This window comes from Rhamphochromis longiceps, linkage group LG22 (assembly GCF_057381845.1).
Source record: "Rhamphochromis longiceps isolate RC_006_pf linkage group LG22, R_longiceps_female_GT1.1, whole genome shotgun sequence".
Lineage (NCBI taxonomy): Eukaryota > Metazoa > Chordata > Actinopteri > Cichliformes > Cichlidae > Rhamphochromis > Rhamphochromis longiceps.
The window spans coordinates 28,136,482-28,159,464 of NC_140577.1; the positions used below are offsets into that span (position 1 = coordinate 28,136,482).

A 22,983-nucleotide genomic window follows, 5' to 3' on the forward strand; every position below is an offset into this window, starting at 1 on the left:
ATCATTGGTTTATCCCTCATTTCCCTGCCGGGGCAGCTGTTCTGACGGATCTGACTGGTGCCCGAAGTCCCAATAAGATCACCTGGACAGAGGAGGTTAAGATGGCTTTTCAGGACCTACGACAATCTCTGAGTAAGAGCCCAGTCTTGCACAGCCCTGATTTTGAGAGACATTTCATTCTTCAGACTGATGCCTCAGAGAGAGGATTGGGAGCTGTTCTGTTAAAGGGACCGCCTGGAGAGCGTCATCCAGTGGCCTTCATCAGCTGCAAGCTGTTTCCGAGGGAAGTGGACTCCCTGGACTCCTTTAAGTATTATCTTCTCGGACGGGAGTTCATACTGGAAACGGACCACAAGGCTTTTCAATGGATAGAGAGAATGAAGGACACAAATGGAAGGATCACGCGATGGTACCTTGCAATCCAGCCATTCCGGTTCACCATCAACCACATCCCCGACAAGGATAACTGCACTGCAGACTCTCTCTGGCTGTCCCAGGGAGAGACCTGAAGAGGAGGCGTGTGTGATGGCTGCCCTTACAGCCACACAGTGATTATTTTCTGTTATTTTGACCTCTTTTATGGGCCCAAGATTTTGATTCTTTTTGCATGATTTAACCAATTATGTTTTTGGGTTAAATGGGAGAAAAAAAAAAATCTTTTTTTTGGACTTTAACCTGTGCCTAAGTTTCCTTCGCTGCTCGGTCCATCACAAGTGGCATGTAATGAAACAGCAGTGACTCAAATGAACCCTTGCTGGTCAGCTTTCTCTTTAGTCCTACTCTCCAGTAATTGTGTGCAAAATGCTTCTGCTGTTTTATTTAATGACTCTGTGTCCTTCAACATGACTGACACAAGGTCAGGATCCTAGATCGTGGAAAAGAAAAATGCCGTCTCTGGACAGCTCTACTTTTTCTTCCTTTCAAGTCAGACTGAAGGCAGATTGCAGTGACTCACACCACATCTTTTTAGAAACTTAGCAGCCTACTGCCAGGAGACATGGCTGCAACACAAAGGTCTGATATGCCAAAATGTATACTTTTTCACAGCCAGGTCATAATTGTTATTCATGTCATATTCGTGTGGTTTTTTTATTTTTATTTTTTATGATATCACATTTGGACCTTTAATCTGTACAGGACTGCTCTCGTAACCTTTAGGTTCAGCACAAAGAAGCGTGCCTCTAAACGTCTGAACTGAAATGTTTTGTTGTCTGACGCATGGAGACAAATGCAGCTGTCAATATCACAAGTCTGTTCCTACTGCTGCACGGGATTAACTGCCTTGCTCAAGATCACCTTTTAAATCTGTAGTGGAATGATACTGTATTTCACAAAAGTGCTTTCTTATTTGTGTATTTTAGATCTCAGGTCCAATAAAGCTGTGGGCTCCGACTAACCTTTGACCCCCATTTCTCCTACATTTTTATTTTATTTTTTTGTCTGTGTGCTATGATAATTAAATAACTGAACTGTTCAGGAAGAGACACACATTAAATAACCATTTTACAGAGCCACCATAGAGAGCATCCTAACGTACGGCATAACAACATGGTATGCAGGGTGCTCAGCTGCAGACAGGAAAGTACTGCAGAGGGTCATCAACACAGCCCAGAAGATCACTGGCTGCTCTCTGCCCAGCCTGGAGGTCACTGCAAACTCTCGGTACCTCAGCAGAGCTGGCAATATCATCAAGGACCACTCTCACCCCAGCAACCAACTGTTTGAATTATTACCGTCAGGCCGACGGTTCAGGTCACATAAAACCAGGACAAACAGATTCAGGGATAGCTTCTTTCCCAGAGCTATCACCGTAGTAAATAAGCACAAAAACAATTGAACCTATTCCATACCGTCACTGTCATTATATTATGCTGCTATCCTGTATATATTGTACATACTATTGTTTGAGTACTTACGATTGTTTTTTTTGTACTTTTTATATTTTACATTTATATTTATTATTGAAACTTGCACCAAGGGAGTGGCACTCCAATTTCGTTGTACTCTGTACAATGACAATAAAGGCTATTCTATTCTATTCTATTCCATTCTATTCTAATGAACTAACAAACTAGATAAATAGAAATATTCGTTTTTATATTGTTTTCATTTGAACAATTATTTCAATAATAACATGATTGTGTTTTTCATTGAAAGGGTTGTTAAAATTCTATTTTTGTAGAGTTGGGATGAGCAAGGAAATTTCCCTTTAAAGTAAGACAACATGGATTATGTTATGTCCTTGTTTGCAGAAGAACACTGTTACTGGCAAAGTGAAAAACAAAGAAAACAAAACTGAAGATTTCAGGGGAGAAAACATTACGCTTTTCATTTTACATTTTCACAAATCTGCATTTTTTTTCTTAATTTATATTTCAGTAGCTCATTTATAGTTTCCACAGATTATTATTGTAGAGACTTTACAGGACAATTTAAAGCACCATGAGGTGACTGTGATTTAGTGCTATACAGATAAAACTGACGATAAATCAAGAAACACTGTTCTGTGGTATGACTCCGGGGCTCTACATAAGCAAGGAACATCATGCAGATGGCGTCTTCTAATTCGACTTATGTGCCAGACTTTGTAGAAATCCCGTAGTTTTTCCTTTTAAGAGAAGTTCTGGGTACTTCATGAGAGAGGTGAGGTCAATATGAGGTGTGAGTGCAATCCGATCTTTTAGGCACGTAAGTCTGATGAACCTGAGTCCGCATGCACGCACAGGATTCAGCACGCATGGTCTGTCTGCGTTTACCCTCCACTGTTGTGTGGAATGTGTAAAACGTGGACACTGTGGATCAAACTCAGACAAACTGCAGTGTAAATGTTTCGGATTGAAGTTCAGAAAAAACTAGAACCTCTTACTTGCTGCCTGTGCTGAATCTCATCACTGCTGTTAATCAGATTACTGTAATTGCTGCGGGACAGTCTCCCGCTGCTGCCATGTGGGAACCCAGTCTCGATTTTCTGTTTAAAATGCACTCGAATGCCTCCTTGTTGCATGTCACGTGTTTCTGTGCCTGTTTAAAGTATGTGTACAAAAACCCGTGTCTGTATGGTGCAGAGCAGTGCGCTTTCCGTCCGTCTGTCCTCAGCACCATGGAGAGCGCGCTAACATGTGCAGCTGAGTCCGGTCCGGAGAGCTGATTCCCGCTGCTGCCAGAATGTGGAGGGAAAGAAAAAGCTTTATTGTGAACATTAAAGTGAACTCTCTCGGTCCATATAATGAGTAGGAGTGGTCACTGTGGAAGGGGTCGTTGGTAATGGAGAGCACAGGAGGGTGGGAGGGGGCTCTATCTGTTGCACACCGGGCTGATTTTCCTGCGGAGAGAAAGCGTCCAAGAGTGGGCAGACTGAGAGCTGAATCGTGACACTTGGAAAAAGAGAAAAACGCTGAGAAAAGGAGGAGCGACGCCCACCGAGCAGCGTCTGGAGTGAGTGGTGACATCAAATGTGGAGCCTTCAAAATACAAGCAGCTCGTGACACGCACGGTGAACTGAGAAACCCCGACACGAGGAGTAAAAACACACATGTGGGTTTTTCTTTCTTTTCTTTTTTTTCGTCCCAAATCAAAGTGATGAGCATACAGATCGGGAGAGGAGCTTTGGAGCGCGGTGTGCGCAACAGAGCATGAGTGCCACTGCGGACACGGAGTGCGCTGTGAGCAGCTGTGTTTATTCCACGAGTAAAGTGTCTTTTTCCTGCAGCTCCAGCTGCTAAACACATTTACCTTTGAAGGAAACTTTTCGTTCCGATGGAAACTGTTTTGATAGTTATTAGGATTTTTTTTCCATTCCTAAAACAACAACAAGTGTTGAGCTGAGGCGCGGATGAAGCAACAGATACGGAGCCGTGAATCTTTCATGTGCATTGTGTGAGTAACAACTCCAAACTCTCCGCCACTCTCCTTATCCGTGACCCTCCCATCTTAGGGACGACTCAGCACATTTGTGATGAGGATGTCCGCCGCTTGCGAGGAAGATCTGAGGGTTCCGCGGACAGTAAATTGATTGTTTTCTCTGTCTTCCTCTCTCTCCCGTGTGTGGAGAATGGCAGCTAAAAATATCCCGGAGATGTTAGGATGAACAGGTTGTTGTTTAGCTGAAACTTAAAGACCCGCGGGAAGATGCTCGGCTGTAGGACATTTTAATTCTCCTCACAGACAAAGTTCGACTGGAGCAGGAAAGAAAAAGAAAGGATCCGTCAGTGCTGATTTCTGTGGTTCATTCCGACCTACGTAGAGAACAGAGAGCAACAGACGAGCTTGGAAGCAGCTTGTTGATGGCACTGCGCACCGGGAGGACTTGGTTTGGGCAGGTCTTGCGCAGGGTCTCTCGGCTGCAAGGCTCCTGGTCCAGGCGCTCGAGCAGTCTCTTGTGTCTCTCCACTAACCAGGAGCAGGATTTGGGCTTCTGCCACCGGGATCACAACAAGGCGGGGGGCTCCAACTCCGGCGTTCACCGGAGCGCACCTTTCCGCGCCTCCGCCTCCAGGCGCTGTCCACACGGCTATCCCCACGCTTGCTGCGTCTTCCCGGAGAATCCGAGGGGACATGAGCCCCTCGGTCGCCGGTTCCTGTTGGCCATGAAGCGGCAAAACGTGCGGACCCTGTCCCTGATCATTTGCACGTTTACATACCTGCTCGTCGGGGCCGCTGTCTTTGACGCCCTGGAGTCCGACTTCGAGATGCGTGAAAAAGAGCAGCTGGAAGCCGAGGAGAAGCGTCTCCAGGGGAAATATAACATCAGCGAGGATGATTACCGCAAACTGGAGAGCATCATCATGGAGGCTGAGCCCCACAGAGCCGGGGTGCAGTGGAAATTCGCAGGGTCATTTTACTTTGCCATCACGGTGATAACCACCATAGGTAAGCCTAAACTCTAACATGTGTATAAATCTTTACAGGCTCACTGTGATCTTTGACGAGGACAGTTACATTTTTAGGGCGATAAAGCGGGCTGTCAGCAACAATTAGGGGAGAGCAGGAACATATTTACAGTACACGTCTGTAGGTAAAGTTTTAAGCAACATGTTGCAGCACTCGCTCCCTGCTCCAAAGGGAATTGCGCGGTGAGAATGGAGCTTTGTGTGTCATCAGCCTCGTGAGATTTAAGCTCCTGAACATCACCTGTAGGTTAAATCACGCGGAAGAATGACGTAGCGTGATGTGCTCGAGTGCACTGTGGAAACATACATCATTTCTTTTCGTGCAGCTGCACAATTTGAACTTTTAACGATGCGTCACCAGGAAAGTCTGACAGAGCAGATCGAGTTCAGGCTGTGAGACACCCCGAGACTGATCCTGAGAGGCCGGAGAGACAAAGCTGTGGCTGGAAGAAGAGCAGCGGGCGGTGTGTTGGTGCTGAAAGAGACAGTTCCTCTGAGTGCAGCCGCAGGCAGGACGAGAGTTCAGCAACTGAAACCTGACGTCACTCCAAGAGATCCTGCTCAGATCCTGCTTTTAAAAAGAAACTGTGTGTTTTGTCCCTGTGGTTATATTTACATTAGGTTTAATGGTTTTCCACAAGAACAAAAAAAGGACAGTGAACACTTTGCTCCAACTTGGCTACAAATAAAGACAGCTGCAGGGCCCGCCTGTGGGCACAAACCATCCCACTTTCCTTCCATTCCTTGCATTTATTTTTATGAGTCTCCTAAAATGCAACATACATCACATCAGTCTGACGCCCCTGGCTCTGACGCATGTGCGTCATAAAGGTTTATTTCAAGCTGGGAAGGAGGGGTAAACAGAGTTTGTCTTTGTTTACGCTCCACCGTCGGAGTGCATTTTAGTAATGCATTTTAGTAATCATACTAACCATAATGTCAGATTGAAGCGACTTGTAATTAATTGCATTAATTGAAATGAACTCAGCAAAAATAATAAAATAGAACAAATCCGACCTTTTAATCAGCCCAGATTGGGATTGTAAAAAGTCCGAAACTCGAAAACGAACTTCTTTTTACGCAGAGGTCACAGAGACTCGACATGGTGTTATTCAAGATGATTTTCTTATGGGGAGGAGGACTAATGCACTAGGCTCATAGCTGGCCAGGCAACACCTAAAAGAGACACCAGCACGGCGCAGTGAAGGTGGATCTACTTTTGTTTCCAGGCTACAACGAGAGCCATTGTAATATTCACGTCGGGTGAAGTGGCCACATTTACTGCAGCTCTGTGGGAGACAGCGCTCTTTATGCGTTATCATACTCTTAAGTTCCAATAGTTTAGAGGACAGCCCAACTTTTCTTTCTCTTTTTCCCCCTTTGCAACATGTGAAGGTCTGACCTTTAGTTGACTTCCTGGTGTGACGCGTTAAACTGAGGAAGAGGATGGGATTAGACACACAATTGTTTTGAGTCCACTTGTGCAGGATGGAAATTATATTATTGTATCAGCCTGCAGAAAAGAAAGAGACGAGAAAAGAACACTGTCCAAAAAGTTATTGATTACAAGAGCTTCATTTCATTTTAGAAATGCACCACAAACATAAAGCTGACACAGTCAGGCCGTTCTGCAAAAAGTCGTTAAAATCAGCATTGACTTATAATTGCGGTGCTCTAATGTAAAACACCAGGCGAACAGAGCATTCAGCGGGACTTCAGTTTGATTATTCATTTAAAGGTACATTTAAAAAAAGAAGGATACAGATAAATGTTCCTCTTTTAGACACCCCCCCCCCCTCCCACCACCTTTTTTTATTTTAAAGGATTAGTTTCGCGTTAGTCTTGTGATGGTTTTGTTGTTTTCACCACGATAAACCACAAAACAACAATAAACTGACCTCACTAACAAGTACTGTATGTGTACTTCACACATTGCCATATATTAGTCATTTTTGAATTGGAACGCTTCTTTAAATCAGATTGGATTTATTTGCACTTTAGATGACATATGTAAATATTCTATTCTATTCTATTCTAAATTCATGCAGTACTGTGCAAAAGCTTTTTCATATTTTACAGTTCTACTTTCAAGGGGTCAGACCTTCTTGAATCTTTCTGAAAGTGCTCTTGAGATTAAGTCCTCCAGCCTTTCTGAAGGTCTTTCAAAGTGTTTCTTTTGATTATAAGATGAACACAAGAGACAACTTAGCAAAGTACATAACATGCTCCTGTTTCTTTTGTTGAATCTATAGAAAATGCCAAAGATCACTCAGTTTAAATGGAATACAAAAGTACTTTTGCACCAGAAACTGGAGAAGTGAAGGGCAAAAGAAGAAGCATCAGACCTAAAAATTATCTACAGCAGATGAACAGTGTTTGAAAGTCACGCCCTTAAGAAGCAGAAAAACTAAATGAAAGAGCTGACACAGAACCTGACACATACATCTGGTCCTCCAGTTCATCTACTGTGAACTGGTGGCTGTCAAAAACCCAGGAAGGGCAACAGGGAGAAAAGGGTGATGTCTGCCAAATTACATAAGAACCAAACAGAAAATCAGCTGCAACAGGTCACATGGACTGATGAATCCTAATTTGACGTTGATGATTCAAACCCTCATCAGTATGTAAGCAGGAGGTCACGTACAACAGTGACTTTAAGCATGACAATCATCCCAAACTGCACTACTGGTGTAAAAGCACACCTGGACAGTAAAACACAGGGGAACAGTGTGGATTGGATTGACCTCCACAGAGGATCCACCTCAACATTATTCAAGCACTGTGGGTTTTCTTGAAAGAAAAACAAAAGACAGTCGACATCCAAAGAAGAGCTTTGAAAGTCATTCAAGAGGCCTGGAGAATTATTCTTGAAGGCTACTTAAAGAAATTACAGGAAAACTTGACTGAGAGAGTCGAGGCAGCGTTGAAGAATAAAGATGACCGACTTTCAAGTGCAAGTGAGAATTGCACATTTGCTGTTTTTGTTTTATCTACTGTATCTGCATTTATGTTGGCTATAACTCACTGCACCAATTTCCCATTTTTATAGTAAAATATTTTTAAAAATGTAGGTGGAACCAAGACTTTTTTCACAGTACTGCATAATATATATAAATGATTAACATAACTAATATGATATAGTGTATTTACTGGCATGGTACCCTGATATTTACCTTTTTAAAAGAAATTTGTGTCAAATTAATGAAGGTAATTAAAATTTGTTTCCAGGATTTCTAAGGGTCATATATCTGATCTCTCTGTGCCACAGAGCTCCACTCTGGGGTTGCCATGTTAGTGTTTGTTTTTGTGTCAAATATGTCTCAATCCAGAGTTAAAAACGGTCCAAAAACAAATGCACAAATCCATCTGATTTACTGAAAACCACCAAACAGCTGTCTCAAGACATAATTTTTTATGTTAGAAATTAGTCATCCACCCAATGATTGAATGCTCCTAAAATGCACATCTGACCTGAAAGCAAACGACTCTGTGCCTTAGAGCACAAGCCTGCAAGATCACCAAACTTTGCTTTTTCATCAAGCAAGAGAGTTCTTCTTCTTCTCTGAGAAAAAACAAAACAAAAAACAACGATGAAGCACAGACTGGACAAAATGGACAAAGACAGTTTTCATTAGATGAAACCGTCACCTGGTCATAGCGAAGTTCAGTGAGTTTGATATGTTCAATACTCTCAATGATATTACAGTAGGTTTTAGTCAGATGGCATTTATTTTCTTGGTGCCTTGGGGACACTGTACAACTGGAAAGTCAAGGCAATCACAGAAAAGTGTCTTGATGTGAGTTTGATATCTTTTTTGGTGATTTTCCAGCCACTTCAGACTTCATAAGGTTTCATCTGACACTCCAAGTAGGTTAAATCTTACTTGTGGGTTGTATTTGACCCAGCCGTTTGTGCCTTTAGGCAGTGGAGCTTTGATTTTTCTTTTCTCTCTCTGATTTGATGAGTTCGCTCAATGATTGGATGGCACGCTCAAAAATAACATTCATCTGACAGTGGGAACTTTAATTCTTACACTCCTACCTGTTCTCAGAAATAATGAAACCCGTTTTGTTTTTCCAGTCATTATTTCAGCCGCTAAAAGTGGAAGTAGTTTTGTGTGAAATGAAACTGCTGCAAAGATAAGGGACCAATTTGGGCTGTGTCAACTATGAGCTGTTTGTGGAAGCTAATTAAATTCAGTGTGAACACGAGGGACTATACAAGTGAGGTACAAAGATCTCTATTAAGATATGTGGTACTACACGTTGTTTTTCTTGGTTATGTACATATACAGGGGTATAAAACACACACTATACACCGAATATCACATGACCGTATCGATAAGATAGGTTACCATCTTACTGTAAAACCTGCCAGCATTCAGCCAAGTACATTCATCATTGGCTCACTATAAATCTTTAAAGATCTTTCTATTAATATCGATGCATACCCCATGAGTCCAACTGCATCACATACTCATTGGTGATAAAGTAAAAGAATCACCCATAAAGTGAAGTGAATAAATATTATATAAAATTATATATTGTATTTACTACATAAATCCCAAAATAATGTAGTAATTTAATTTAGTTTTTTTTTTTTAAAGAAAAATCTTGTTTTAAAGGAAAAGAATTACTTCAGTATTGATCATCATTTAGAAAAAAAAGTGTTTTGGTTAACATGAGCGAACAAACAAGCTGTGGGAGGGCCACTGCAAAGAAACCAAAGCAATTAACCTTCTCACTTTGTTTGGATTTTATATTAAAAATAACTTCCTGAGATAAATTGAGATAAATTGCCAATTCCCAGGTTACTGAACCTTTCATAAAACGAAAAAGAGGGAAATTGATTGTATAAGTTTTAATTTGTATCATTTTTGTATCAAAAACATATAAGCCTGTTAGGATAGATGCTGTAGAGGTCTAAAAACTCAGGTATCAAATATGATATACTTGGAGTTATAGGGTCAAAACTGAATAGATACAGTTTTTAATAGAGTTAACACTGGAAATGATTCTTTTCAATGTATGACCAGTGTGAATACAGTTCAGTTCAAATGCTACTGAAAATTCTTTACTGTAACAGCAGCAGTGGTAACAGGAGTTGGAGATAGTAATTGTGGTAATAACAGGGAGAGCTGCAGGATGAAAAACCCTGGATGTCAGGGCTGCACTTTAAATTAAGGATGTATACTTAATATACTTACAGATGATTTTTTTTAAAATCTGGTCTATCATCTACATCTGGAAGCCTCACCTGGGCGTGCCTTAGGCCCAGGAAAAGTTATAGTGCAAGTCGTGATCAGAAGCTAATTTTTATTACCATCATACTCCTGATCATGAGAGAAAAGGCCAGAGGCCTGAAACTGGAGCCTAGCTGTGATGATATTAGTGCAGGTCTCAGCCTTAGTATGTATAAAGGCCCTGAGATGACTTTTGTCATGATTTTCAGGTTTATAAATAAAACTGAATTGACTTGACTGTCAGAGCAGCTGTCTTGAGGGGCCCATCTCGGCTGCCAGGATGAAGCTGTAAGCACTCTGCACAGCACCCCTCAATTCAGACCGGCCTGCAAGTTCACTCTATTTATTTCTCATGATTAATTGCTCCAAATGTGATGACAGCATGTGGCGAGCGCGAAGTGTTCTCGCCGAAACTCTGCTCAGAGGGAGAAGAGCAACAACAGCGTGCTATGGTGAGCTTATACACCTGCCTCATGTTGCCAGGAGACTAAAGACAGCTTAAAAGGTGAAAGTCATCTCTGCCAAATGTCTGGAAATATCAACATTTGTCTATACAGTGGATATGAACAGTTCAGGGTATGACTGAAAACTGTCACCAGTTATATTTTTGGACAGTGACTCAAACTGTGACAAAATTCTTGTCAATATTAATGTTTCACATATGGTGTAATTATTCACTGTGTCGTTATGATGTGCCAAAACATTATCAAAGTGTTCCATGACACCCAGTCTAATAAAGGTTTATCAGTGTGAGCACCACTTTAAACCCTAATTACATTTCAAACAAAAACATAATGCTTTATAATCGAATATAAAATAAGGTCTTATACCTCAAATTAAAGATTTTTCAATCTCCTCTTTTACAGTTTGAACCATCAAAACTACAATTCATATTACATAAACAATATCAGCCAAATGTAAGAGAAAATAATGACGAAATCAGAGTAACATATTAGCAATTAGCATGACAGCAGATGATTAGCATGAGTTAATCAAATTTGATTAGCACGAGCTAATCAAAGACAAGCATCTAGACCAATGAGTCTTTTAGCTTTATCCTACATTATAGTCAGAGATCAGCATGATAAACAAATAAAGCTATTCCTCCTTTAAGTTGATTTAAAAAAATAAATTGAGCTAGTAGAACAAGCATGCTAGCAGAAATTTCCACATCCAACGATGCTTTAGCTTAAATCTATAATTAGCAAACCTAAATGCATGTATAAAAACTAAACAGATGAAACAGTAATAATTAATGTGGTGGCTCATCTGGGATAGATTTTTATTCCTTCTTTAGATTATTTAACTGCTTTTATTTGTATAAAATGGCTAACAGGAAGAGTAGACTCATAACCTTTATTAGTTAGCATAACACACAGCTTCTGTAAAAGCTCTATGTTGTGCTCTAGGTGTTTAGGCCTGCCAGGGCTACACAGTATAGTAGTACCCTGCGCTACAGACAAGTTTAGCTATGAAAAAACCTCCAGCGGCTTCATGGACTAGCTGCGCTCAAACACTGCTGTCTAGTGTCGAGCAGGAAGTCAGTGTTTACAGGTTTGTGGGTTTTTCCCCAGTGCTAACCCTTTTCACCTTAAATACAGTTTTGTGTAGCACCAGTAACTTACAAATGTTAACCGTTGCAGCTGAGAAGTACTCTGTAGTAACACGTTATTATCGTTATTGTCCACAGAGATACAAGGCTAGAGGAAACCTAAGGTGAATAACTTAACATGATTCAATAGTGAAACTGTGAAAGCCTATTTTCAGAAAAGTAAAGTGAAATGCTTTTATTTTGTAGTGCTCCATAAGTGAGTGGTGTCCTCGTAGATAAATTCATCACCCGTCCTTTCTAATGAAAGCTCTTTGTGAAGATGAGTCAGATGCTGCATCTCTGTTGGAGCTATTGTGCCAGTCACAGTTTCCATTACACTGCAAAGCAACTGGCACTTCCAGCACACGTCTTCTTGCAGGCTTTGTGAACCTGTGCTCACTTACTGAGGCCGGTTTATGTAGCAGTCCACTCAGAGAGAGTACTTTATGAGGCCACCTGTTTAAAACAAGTCTTTATGGACTGTAAGGTTTTTATAATATCTATAAATGATCTAATGGTAGAAAAGTAGTGTGTAAATATTAACTGATTGTCAATATAAGTCATACTGTTTTTACTGAATAAGCTGAGGTGTTATTGGTCATGGTGTGTATGACTTATATAGATGGTATATGCTTGGGCGAGAAAGGCATATTACATGTGATTGACATGCAATATGCAGATGTGTTAGGATCCATTTACATAGAATGCACGTCCTCTGATTGGTGTGATACTGCAGTCGGGCTACAAGCTGCTAAAAACAGCGCTTTGCTCGTCATCCTCTGGTTTGATAATAAACACTGTAATCTTGACAGGAATTGTTAGGTAGAGTCCTGGCAAAGTGAAGCATGCAGACAGTGATTGTTGTGTGTTTGTGTGTGTGTGAGATGGGCTGGAGGGTCAGTCCAGTAAGAGCTAAATACAGATTCAGTTGTCCAACATGGACAATCTGTATGCACCTCAAGGACTGATAGGAGAGCTGGACATACAATGTATATTTTACATCACTGTTCAACTTTGCTTTTCTTGGCTGGCAGTGGTGCAGCAGTTACTGCACCTCATGCTGTGCAGGTAAAATAAACACAGAGTCTTATATGAATTTTCTTGATGCCGTTATGAGCTGGAAAACCACGACTTTCACATTACTTTGCATAGACACATAAATCAAGGACACCGGATTAGATGATTTCCTCTCTCAAGCAGTGCATGATGGAGTATACAGTGTATTTTAAATCCAGGTGATTTGCTCATTAATAATACAAGACACTGAGCAGCACATTTATAATGATTAATAGCACATTATGGTACAATTAAGGATATGAATAAAGGCTTAAATTAAAAATGCCATAGTGTTGTTTTTTTTTACTGATTTGGCAAGACTTTAGTTGTCATCAATCCAAACAACTGACTAATTCATTTTTTAACCTAAAGCTCACTTCTCAGATCATTTAAGAAGCAATGGAATAAAAATAACCACATTTCTATTCTGTAAAAATGTACTAAATCTTCCCAGTCCTATAAGTAATCATTGTGACGTGTGTTAGTGGATATTTTTTAGACCTTTTTCCTGAACCACGAGGTTCAGCTCGGAGTTGGTTTCATCTTAAGAATTTTAACTAAAATGTGTCAACGACTGGCACAAAATATTGCACAGACAAATGATTACTGCCTGCAATCGGGTCTACTTTTTCCCCTGTAATTTTGTTTGAGAACACACACCTCAGACTCTGATATACAGGGTGGGCCATTTATATGGATACACCGTAATAACATGGGAATGGTTGGTGATATTAAAGTCCTGTTTGTGGCACATTAGTATATGTGAGGGGGCAAACTCCTCAAGATGGGTGGTGTCCACGGTGGCCATTTAGAAGTCGGCCATCTGGGATACAACTTTTGTTTTTTCAATAGGAAGAGGGCCATGTGACACATCAAACTTATTGGTAATGTCACAAGAAAAACAATGGTGTGCTTGGTTTCAACCTAACTTTAATATACTGCTGCATGGGCTGGGCCGTAGTTACATTGTCAGGTCCTAAAAATGAGCTTTAAAATAAACAATGGTAATAAAAACTGAGAGAGGCCGACAGTGATCACTGCGTTTTTTAGGGGCTTGTTAAGATTAAACAGAACAAGATACAAAGCATTAAAACATGTTAGAAACACAACAGCCTTGATAAACGCAGAGTAGTTTGGACCCGGAAGCAGGATTCATACGTCATCGCTTAAAGACCGGATTAAACTGAGGTGATAAACTTGATAAACATTGGACTTGCTGCAACAAAAAAAGTTGCAAACAATAAAAAAAACTAGATAATGGAGATGTTCATAAACTCACATCATGTTTATTAGGTACACCTTGCTGGTTCCAGGTTGGACTCCTTTATGTCTTTATACCTGGCTTAAGTCTTTGGGCTCAGGTGCATGTGTGGATCTGATGGGTTGTTACAGACATCTGGTGAGAATTTCATGTCAATAGCACCTTTATAAATATATTTACTTAGAAAATTGGTGACATGTTCAATACTTATTTACACCCCCCTCCAACCACACACACACAAACAAATGCTATGTGTTACTTCATCACCTGTAAAATGTTTAAAATGACTATCAGCGTTTCCCATGTCACCAATGTCATAACACGGGCACAGAATATTTAAATGTACGATGCTGAGTTCAATGAGACGATCCTCTCATATTTGTAAGAAATAATGTAGCATTTGCATCTGGAATGTGAAGTAACAATGTACAGATTTTTTTCTTTGATGTTTTTTTTTTTATAGTATTTTAATTGAAAAACACTGATCTAAAGAACGAGCAAGGCTTTTGCTACATGATTCTTCTGTTGTTATCCCCTTGGCTACAGCGTTACGTTACCTGGGTACATCCAGCAAGTTCTAATGTCCTCTGAGGTTTTCTCACTTGATACTTTTTTTCATCCCCAGTATGCATGATCAAAACGATGCTGTGAATTACAGCCAGTCTGTTTGGCAGCTGATAGCTGTAATTCCTCATTATGTTGGCAGAATTTATATTTGCTGCTCCTCTGAAAACAAGAAAGTTGTTAATATAGTGTCTGACTTCTCACTGAAAAATAACTTGAGCCGCTTACCCTAGCTGCACTTTGTAGCAAGTAGATTATTTTCACTTTGCTAGAGTGTCCTACCGGGAGCTTGATGGAGGTCTCCACGCAGATCGATGGGAATGTGTTTCTGTGGTGCTGATGCTCACTGTGGGAGTCACTCACTCCGGAGCCGGTTGGTCTGTTTTCAACGCTCAGAGGATAAACTGTTTGCATGAGGTCCCTCTGTGCAGCCCAGTTTGGCCCTGTGACTTCATCCTAAAAATAAATAAATAGATAAATAAAAAGATATAAAGGAGTGTAACATGCCCAGTCTGCTTATTTGTAAGAAGTGCTTCTCAGCCTGTGATAACAGCAGAATTTTCTCAGTCGCTGAAGAGAGATTTTCTAATGTCTATCAAAATAACCTCAATGATGCACTAAAGATAAAAGTGAAGCTATCTGTGCTTTTGTCAAGCATGACTTGGTGCATGCCTGTGTAGGGGTCTTTCTGGTCCAATTGGATTCATTTCCACAATTGTATGATGAAATTTCATGGACGGTAAGGCTGTTTTGCTAAGGTGAGCAGAGCTAATAAGAAGGTGGTGTGTTTCCAGGTTAACAAACGTAACAAAAAGCTACATTTAGAGTCTGGATAGAGGTGGTTTAATCTACGTGTCCCAATTGTGAGTCAAGAATTTGAGATTCATATTTTGGACTTACCTAACACATTGTTTCCAGCAGTGACAAAGACTCAGAGATCTAAGGAGAGAAACTAAAGATCTGTGGTCACACCTGCAAAACCATTCCCTTTTGGTGGGGGGGGGGGGGGGGGGGGGGCTATATTGCAGTGCATCTGTAATATAGCAGTGCATCTGTTGTCCCTTTCCCTCATATCCAGAGCAGGTGAAATTGATTAAAAACCGGATGTTCCTGAAGTTTACTAATGCATGGTACCAGTGCAAACTGGTATCCTGATTGTGGATGGATGGAAAAAAACCAAAAACCTAAGATAAATCACATAATTTACTCCTGATGCTACAGTATTGTAGTCTTATTTAAAAAACTATGCAAGATGCTGTTGTAATTGCTGACTTTGTGCTTTTAGTTCTTCCAAAGAGATATCTACCTCACAAGAGCAATAAGCTTGCGGCTGAGGTAAGCAACATCTAGCTACAGCAGCAGCAGAAGAAGCTATGAAACGTAGGTAGTCTGAGAAAAACAAACAGAACAGATTCTATTTCAAGCTTCAGTGCCCTGTGCTGTTCTTTCTCCCCATTAAACCACTGATTTCATCCATCACAACACTGTCAGTGCATGTGGACAGCATTTTATAAGCATGTTCTCATTGTGTGAAGAGAGAAACCTAGATATATATATATATGTGTGTGTGTGTGTGTGTGTGTGTGTGTGTGTTCACATCCCGCAGGGAGGGAGCCCTGCTCTCACAGCCAGAGTCTCTCGGTGTTGCGATGACTGGTTGTTCCACTCCAGCACTGACGAAACAGAGCGCAGAGCGCCTCACTCAGACTCGAGTGTGGTTCGGTGAGCTGTTGCTTGATGAACCGTAGTGCCTCTTTGTTGCAGAGGGGCACTGAGTCCAGGTGGCGTCCTTCTTAGGCAGCTTACAAGAGGAGCCATGCTGAATGAAAATGGGAAAATGTAGCTGGTATATAAAGTTTAACAAACACGGCTTTTACTTTCTTCTCATATGTGTGGGGTTAATATGAAATTCCAGTTGTTTGTCAAAAATGACCAAAAACAATCAAACAAACCAAAAAATTCCACGTGTTTGCTCTTGTTACACCGGGATTAATAAATATGCGCAGGACCTTTTACCATCCTCACATAAGACTCCAGGATCGAATGCCAACTTCAATACATATATTACTTAACTTTTTATATAACATAACTAAACTGCAGTGGGGTTTGCTTATAAATTATACAAAATAATATCAATGCGGTATATTATGACTTTGAGGAGATGCATAACCACAGGTCAGTATTTCTTCAAGCATTAATTCTGGGTTATGTCACATACAGCAAGTTACAAAGACAAATCAAAGTTAAAGGTTTCAAGAGAGACCACACTGTATCATCTGTTGGCACAAGAACAAACTGTGGGACATTTAAATTGATGCTTCGTGCTGTTTAATATATGAGGAATGCCTCTTAATAGATAATCAGTACAACTTCAAAACTTGAAATACTTCTGCCTTCTGACTCATGAGCATCGTGGCTGTAAGCAGAAGTGAACATCAAAAATCTGATAGTTGTCTGCCAACAATTCAATTTAATCTATTTATACAGTGCCAATCACAACAACAGTCACCTCAAGGCACTTTATATTGTAAGGTAAATCCCACAATAATATTGTGGGATTTTCTCCCACAATTTTCTCTTTTTCAGACCATTCTCTGTAAACCCTAGAGATGCTTCTGTGGGAAAATCCCAGTAGATTGTTTCTGAAGTACCCAGTCCAGCCCATTTATTCAATTCAATTCAATTTTATTTATATAGCGCCAAATCACAACAAAAGTTGCCTCAAGGAGCTTCATAGATACAGAGAAAAACTCAACAATCATATGACCCCCTATGAGCAAGCACTTTGGTGAGAGTGAGAAGGAAAAACTCCCTTTTAACAGGAAGAAACCTCCGGCAGAACCAGGCTCAGGGAGGGGCGGGGCCATCTGCTGCGACCGGTTGGGGAGAGAGAAGGAAGACAGGATAACAGATTTGCTGTAGAAGAGAGCCAACACTCAGTGAGGTGACAGTGAGGCCTGAAGGAGCCCAGCATGTCTGGCCAGAAAACAGAGATTTGACACAATACAGGAAATATCTGCAACTGATAAACATTTTAGTAACTCAAAGCAACTACTTGTTTAAAAATTAATCTAAGAGTAAGCTGGTACTCACTGAAGAGCTTCTGTGTTTGCAGTCGTTGGCCTGTCAGCATGCTGTAACATTACAATGAATTTTGTCTGTGCATTTATGTGCTCCCTGTCAATAAAATCTGGAGCTGACACATGGAGACAATCCCAAAAACTGAAAACTGGCACAAAAATGGCTACTTTTAGCTCTTTCCAAAAGCACGTGAATCCCCAAAGAACCCCAACTCAACAGCATCAAAAAGCAAATAACCGGTACATGCTTGGGCCTCTGTGGATACATCAGAACAAAGACGATGTGTTCTGGGGTTTTTTTATGCTGCTATAGGTTTAATAAAACAAGATGTTATTGTCTGTTTAAGCTGCAGGTTAACAGTTGTCTCCACCCAAATGATCACATTACCTGGCTTGTTGACTTGCTATCAATAACTAATCTAGGTTGCACTACACACTGTAACCAACACTTATAGCTTAATACAATGTTACAAGTTCTGTTCGACCTTCCAAGGTGTTTTTTTTTTTCCAACTTGAACTGGTGTTCAAGTGAATTTGCAAGTCACATATGTTTATCTGATTTGTGATTCTACAACACAACAGGTCGCACGTTACTGCTGTCGCATTCTTCCTTCATGCTGAATCACCAGAGTGTTGTCGAACCCTTTGAAAATGATGAGCATTTCAGTAGCAACAAATGAGCGTGCACAGGAAATCTGTGGGATGGTCAGTAGGAGTTATCCAAAACGTTTTCTGTCCTAAAGTGTGTTACACTGAGAGCTTCCTGTGAACGTCATCACCTGAATCCAAGTCGTATTTCCCAGCAGTCTGGGATTAAAGTGGACTGTGCAACAAAGATCTGACATTTAGCTCACGTCATCCTTTGGCTGCTGGTTGCATTTTGATCCACTATGGCCGCCCCGGGCTGTGAGTCAGCATGGCATACTATACAGCTGCCAAACTGCTGGGTGTTCCTGCTTGCAGCTCAGACACAAAGAACGTTTACTTTTCATCTTATTGTTATGTCCCTGAAGTCTCTGACATGTAATTCCTATAAAGGGCCTGCGTATAACACTGCACAGGTATTTTATGTAATTTCTCAGCACATACATTGAGAGCGCCGATGACCAATGCTACTCCACCTGCTGTTAATTCTCTCCTGCTGGACCCTGACAGTCATCTTCACTATGCTGCTCTGCACTGTAATACACTCCCACACGGTCTTATCACAACCACTTTATTCCATCTGTAGAAAGAGTGGGAGTGTGTGGTCTCCCGTATGAGTTATTGCCACGGAACAGCAGCATGAAATCGGCGTCGGTGGCTTGCGCACAGTGTGTGGTCCGCTAGTGTTTTTGATACACGAGTAGTGCCTCTGATACTAAATGTGGGACCCCCAGAGGGTGAAATACAAATACAGTGTAAAAGCACAGTGACAGTAGAGTTACATAGGTTGGAAAAAACAAATAAAGCAGCGTGGCGTGGGCTCTAATTCTCACAGTATCGCCTGCATTATAAACCACAAACAGTGTGGGTGCATGTGAACTTATTTTGCTCTGAATTGTAGGACAAGGTCATACTACTTTAATTTAACAATGAAAAGGAATTAACACGGTGCTGCACTGATTATGCAATGCACACTTTTAGAGAGCGCCGAAAAATTATGCATGCAGGTGGTCGGCCTTACAATCCAGTCAGCCGCATGAAGAAACGTGAGTGCGTCCCATAGAAACGGCTGGCATTTCAGGCAAATTTTCCATGAACACCTCATTGATAGAGCGCCTCTATGTAAATGTGGTACATTTGAGCAACATTATAAGGAAAATGGTGTCTTCTATCATTCCAAAAACATGTCAAACATGGCAAAACATGTAATGTTGTTTTGTGGAAAAATGGAGTTCACGCTTCTTGTGAGTGTTTGTCTCATACGTCCTTATAAAACAGAACTGAATGAACTCTGTTTAAAATTCACATCACTTCAATATGCAATCTGGACTCATGTTCATCCCTGCTCCAATTTTTCATACTTTGTATGAGTCACAGTTTTTTTGTTGTTTACCTTTTACCGGGCCTTGGTGCAGCCCCCTCAGGTCATCCTCCGTCTGAAACAAGCCATCTTAGCTCCTTTCGCTCTCGCTTTAAGCCTGCTTTCCCTAGATCAGAAGAAATGTGTGCATATTCTGACCTACATACAAATATAAACTCATGTAACTCATTGTCCTGTTCAAGAAACCAGTTTGAGGTGATTCAAGATTTGCGATACGCTGTGTTATCCAGCTGGAATCAGCCGTCAGACGATGTCTACACTGTCGGTATAAATGGATGAACATGAACAATGCTCAGTTTCTACTAAGGGGTCAAAGCGTGCCAGGAAAAGGTCTGCCATGGCATTACACCAGCACCATGCTTCCATATTATTTAAGCCAAATTCTGACCTTACCGACTGAATGTCACAGTAAGAATCGAGACTCATCAGAACGAGCAAAGATTTTCCAATCTTCTATTGTCCAATTTTTGATGGGGCCATGTGAACTGTGGTGTAAATTTCCTGTAGCTGAGAGGAGTGGCACCGGATGTGGTCTTCTGCTGCTGTTGGCCAAATGCTTTAAGGTTTAACACGTGCATTTAGAAATACTCTGTCTTTGATGTAATGAGTGGTAATTTCAGTTCCTGTTGCTTTCTTATCAGCTCAGAGCAGTCTGGCATCAGCAAGACATTTTCACCCTGCTCAGTGGATATTTTCTCTTTTTCAGACCATTCTCTGTAAACCCTAGAGATGGTTCTGTGGGAAAATCCCAGTAGATTGTTTCTGAAGTACCCAGTCCAGCCCATCTATTCAATTCAATTCAATTCAGTTTTATTTATATAGCGCCAAATCACAACAAAAGTCGCCTCAAGGCGCTTCATAGATACAGAGAAAAACCCAACAATCATATGACCCCCTATGAGCAAGCACTTTGGCGACAGTGGGAAGGAAAAACTCCCTTTTAACAGGAAGAAACCTCCAGCAGAACCAGGCTCAGGGAGGGGCGGGGCTATCTGCTGCGACCAGTTGGGGCGAGAGAAGAAAGACAGGATAACAGATTTGCTGTGGAAGAAAGACAGAGGTTAATAACAGATATGATTCAATGCAGAGAGGTCTATTAACACATAGTGAGTGAGAAAGGTGACTGGAAAGGAAAAGCTCAATGCATCATGGGAATCCCCGGCAGCCTACATCTATTGCAGCATAACTAAGGGAGGATTCAGGGTCACCTGGTCCAGCCCTAACTATATGCTTTAGCAAAAAGGAAAGTTTGAAGCCTAATCTTGAAAGTAGAGATAGTGTCTGTCTCCCGAATCCAAACTGGAAGCTGGTTCCACAGAAGAGGGGCCTGAAAACTGAAGGCTCTCCCTCCCATTCTACTTTTAAATACTCTAGGAACAACAAGTAGGCCTGCAGAGCGAGAGCGAAGTGCTCTAATAGGGTGATATGGTACTACAAGGTCATTAAGATCTAGTCCAGCCTGGAAGTAATAAATGTGGCATCTGGTGCCAGGCAGGTCATTTTGACCATGTCTTACACACCTCGGTGCATTGAGTTGCCATGTGATTGACTGCTGTAGCAAAATAGGGACGAACATTCAAAAGCAAACATACGTTTTGATGAATACAATTTCAAATAGATAAAAGAAAATGAGACTTTATGTTGATGTATTAGAGGGGAAACGTCCCTTTTAATTAGACCAGTGCTCAAGCCTGAGATTCTACTTTTGGAGCTGTTCCTTGGTGAATTTGTTAGTGTGCGTAGGATGATTATCCTGTTGATTTTGTGACACGTGTCCCCACCTTATCGCCAAGAACCCTTTGATATAACACGGAACTGTTAGTAGAGTCAATGAATGCAAGCTGTCCTGTTCCTGAGGGAGAAAAGCAACGGCAACAGTAGCACCACAGCTCAAAATTGGTTTGACGTTTTTTCCTGGGAATTTGCATCACACCTGCAGACTTGTTACTCTGTCTCTTGCATGTCTGTCTAGACTAGAGCATGCCATTCCTAGTTTCTTGATCTTGGCCCATATGTTCATTGTTCAACAGCTGTAATAATTACTTGCAGATATTCTAAGAAATTGTAAGATTACCGGAGACTTCTTTATTTTTATCTTTTTAAACAATCTTGAACAGTTTGTAGTTTGGCTTAATACGTCATTGGGAATAAACACAACATAAAGATGATTTTTCTTCTTTTTAAAATCCATTTCCTGCTCACAGGCATCCATAAGTTATTTTCTTTTGAAGGCCTTCTTTAAAGTCTTAACACGATGGTACCACACTTCAGTAGCAAAGGAAACACGAAGTCCTTGATGTCAGGAGTTTAAATAAGATAGAATCCATTTGGGGGTTCTACTCTCTGGGACCTAATCTGGAAATCTTGAATCTTTCTGTTGAATTTCAATTTCTGATGAATGTTTCAAATATGTAAGTACCTACAAAAGGCCTGATTAGCTTTAAGTTAAGTGTGCTGAAGTTAGATGCCATAAAAATCCTGGCAAATCGTGTGGTGTCCAGACAGAAGTGAAGGTGGAAAACAGCTAAGCCAGTTTTCAGTTTTCAGAGCCAAGAGTCGACAGGCTGACCATTAGTAAAGGCTGCCTGGGTGCTGCGGGTCAACACTATCACAGATCTGCCGAGATGTGCGTCCTATGTCTCTGAAATGCAAAAACTAACTGAGATCTCAGTTTGAGATAACTTTCTAACTAGAGGAAGTCATGTTGATGAGACTTGAGAGAGGCAACAGCGGCCTACCCAGCCAAGTGGTGTCCATTTCGCTGGGGAGGTGATTTTATTCAGAAGAGTGTGAATGTCTGTTGCTTAGCAGTGCTCAATGACCATATTTCTCGATGCTGGGCAATGAGTGTCATTAGGTGCAGCCTAACAGGGGGATATACAGTGACACCTGGGACAGCTCAGAGTCCTGCCATGAGCAGGCGGCAGGATGTGAATGCTACATGACGAATTTGTACTAATTCTGCACCGGGAGGATTGTGATGACCACGCTGCGCTGTGGCTGCTGCAGAATGCATTCAGCAAAATGTTCTCTACAGAGGTTTAATTGGCATTTTATAGGACGCACGGGGAGATTATGCTTTGAAGTTAATGGCAGTTTTCAACAGTGAGTAGAGCAGAGCTGATGCTGGTACTGTGCTCCAGGTTTCTTGTGATTCGTTTGTTCGCCTCATAGAACATAACATTACAATTAATCTCGCCTAAAGCACATTTCGAGTTTGTATCTGTATGAAATAGTGTGAGAGAAAGTCCCCTTTGTACATTTTAATTTGTT

General features: G+C 41.1%; 1 protein-coding gene across 1 annotated transcript in view; it reads left to right on the plus strand.

Moving 5' to 3' along the window:
- Positions 1-3,470: 3,470 nt before the first annotated feature.
- The window catches only part of kcnk9 (potassium channel, subfamily K, member 9), a 44,300-nt gene continuing 24,787 nt past the window's right edge, over positions 3,471-22,983 (plus strand). Inside the window, exon 1 of the mRNA XM_085395882.1 lies at positions 3,471-4,869. Coding sequence (XP_085252008.1) covers positions 4,284-4,869 — 586 coding nt within the window. The 5' untranslated portion in view covers positions 3,471-4,283. The remainder of the gene's footprint in view (positions 4,870-22,983) is intronic.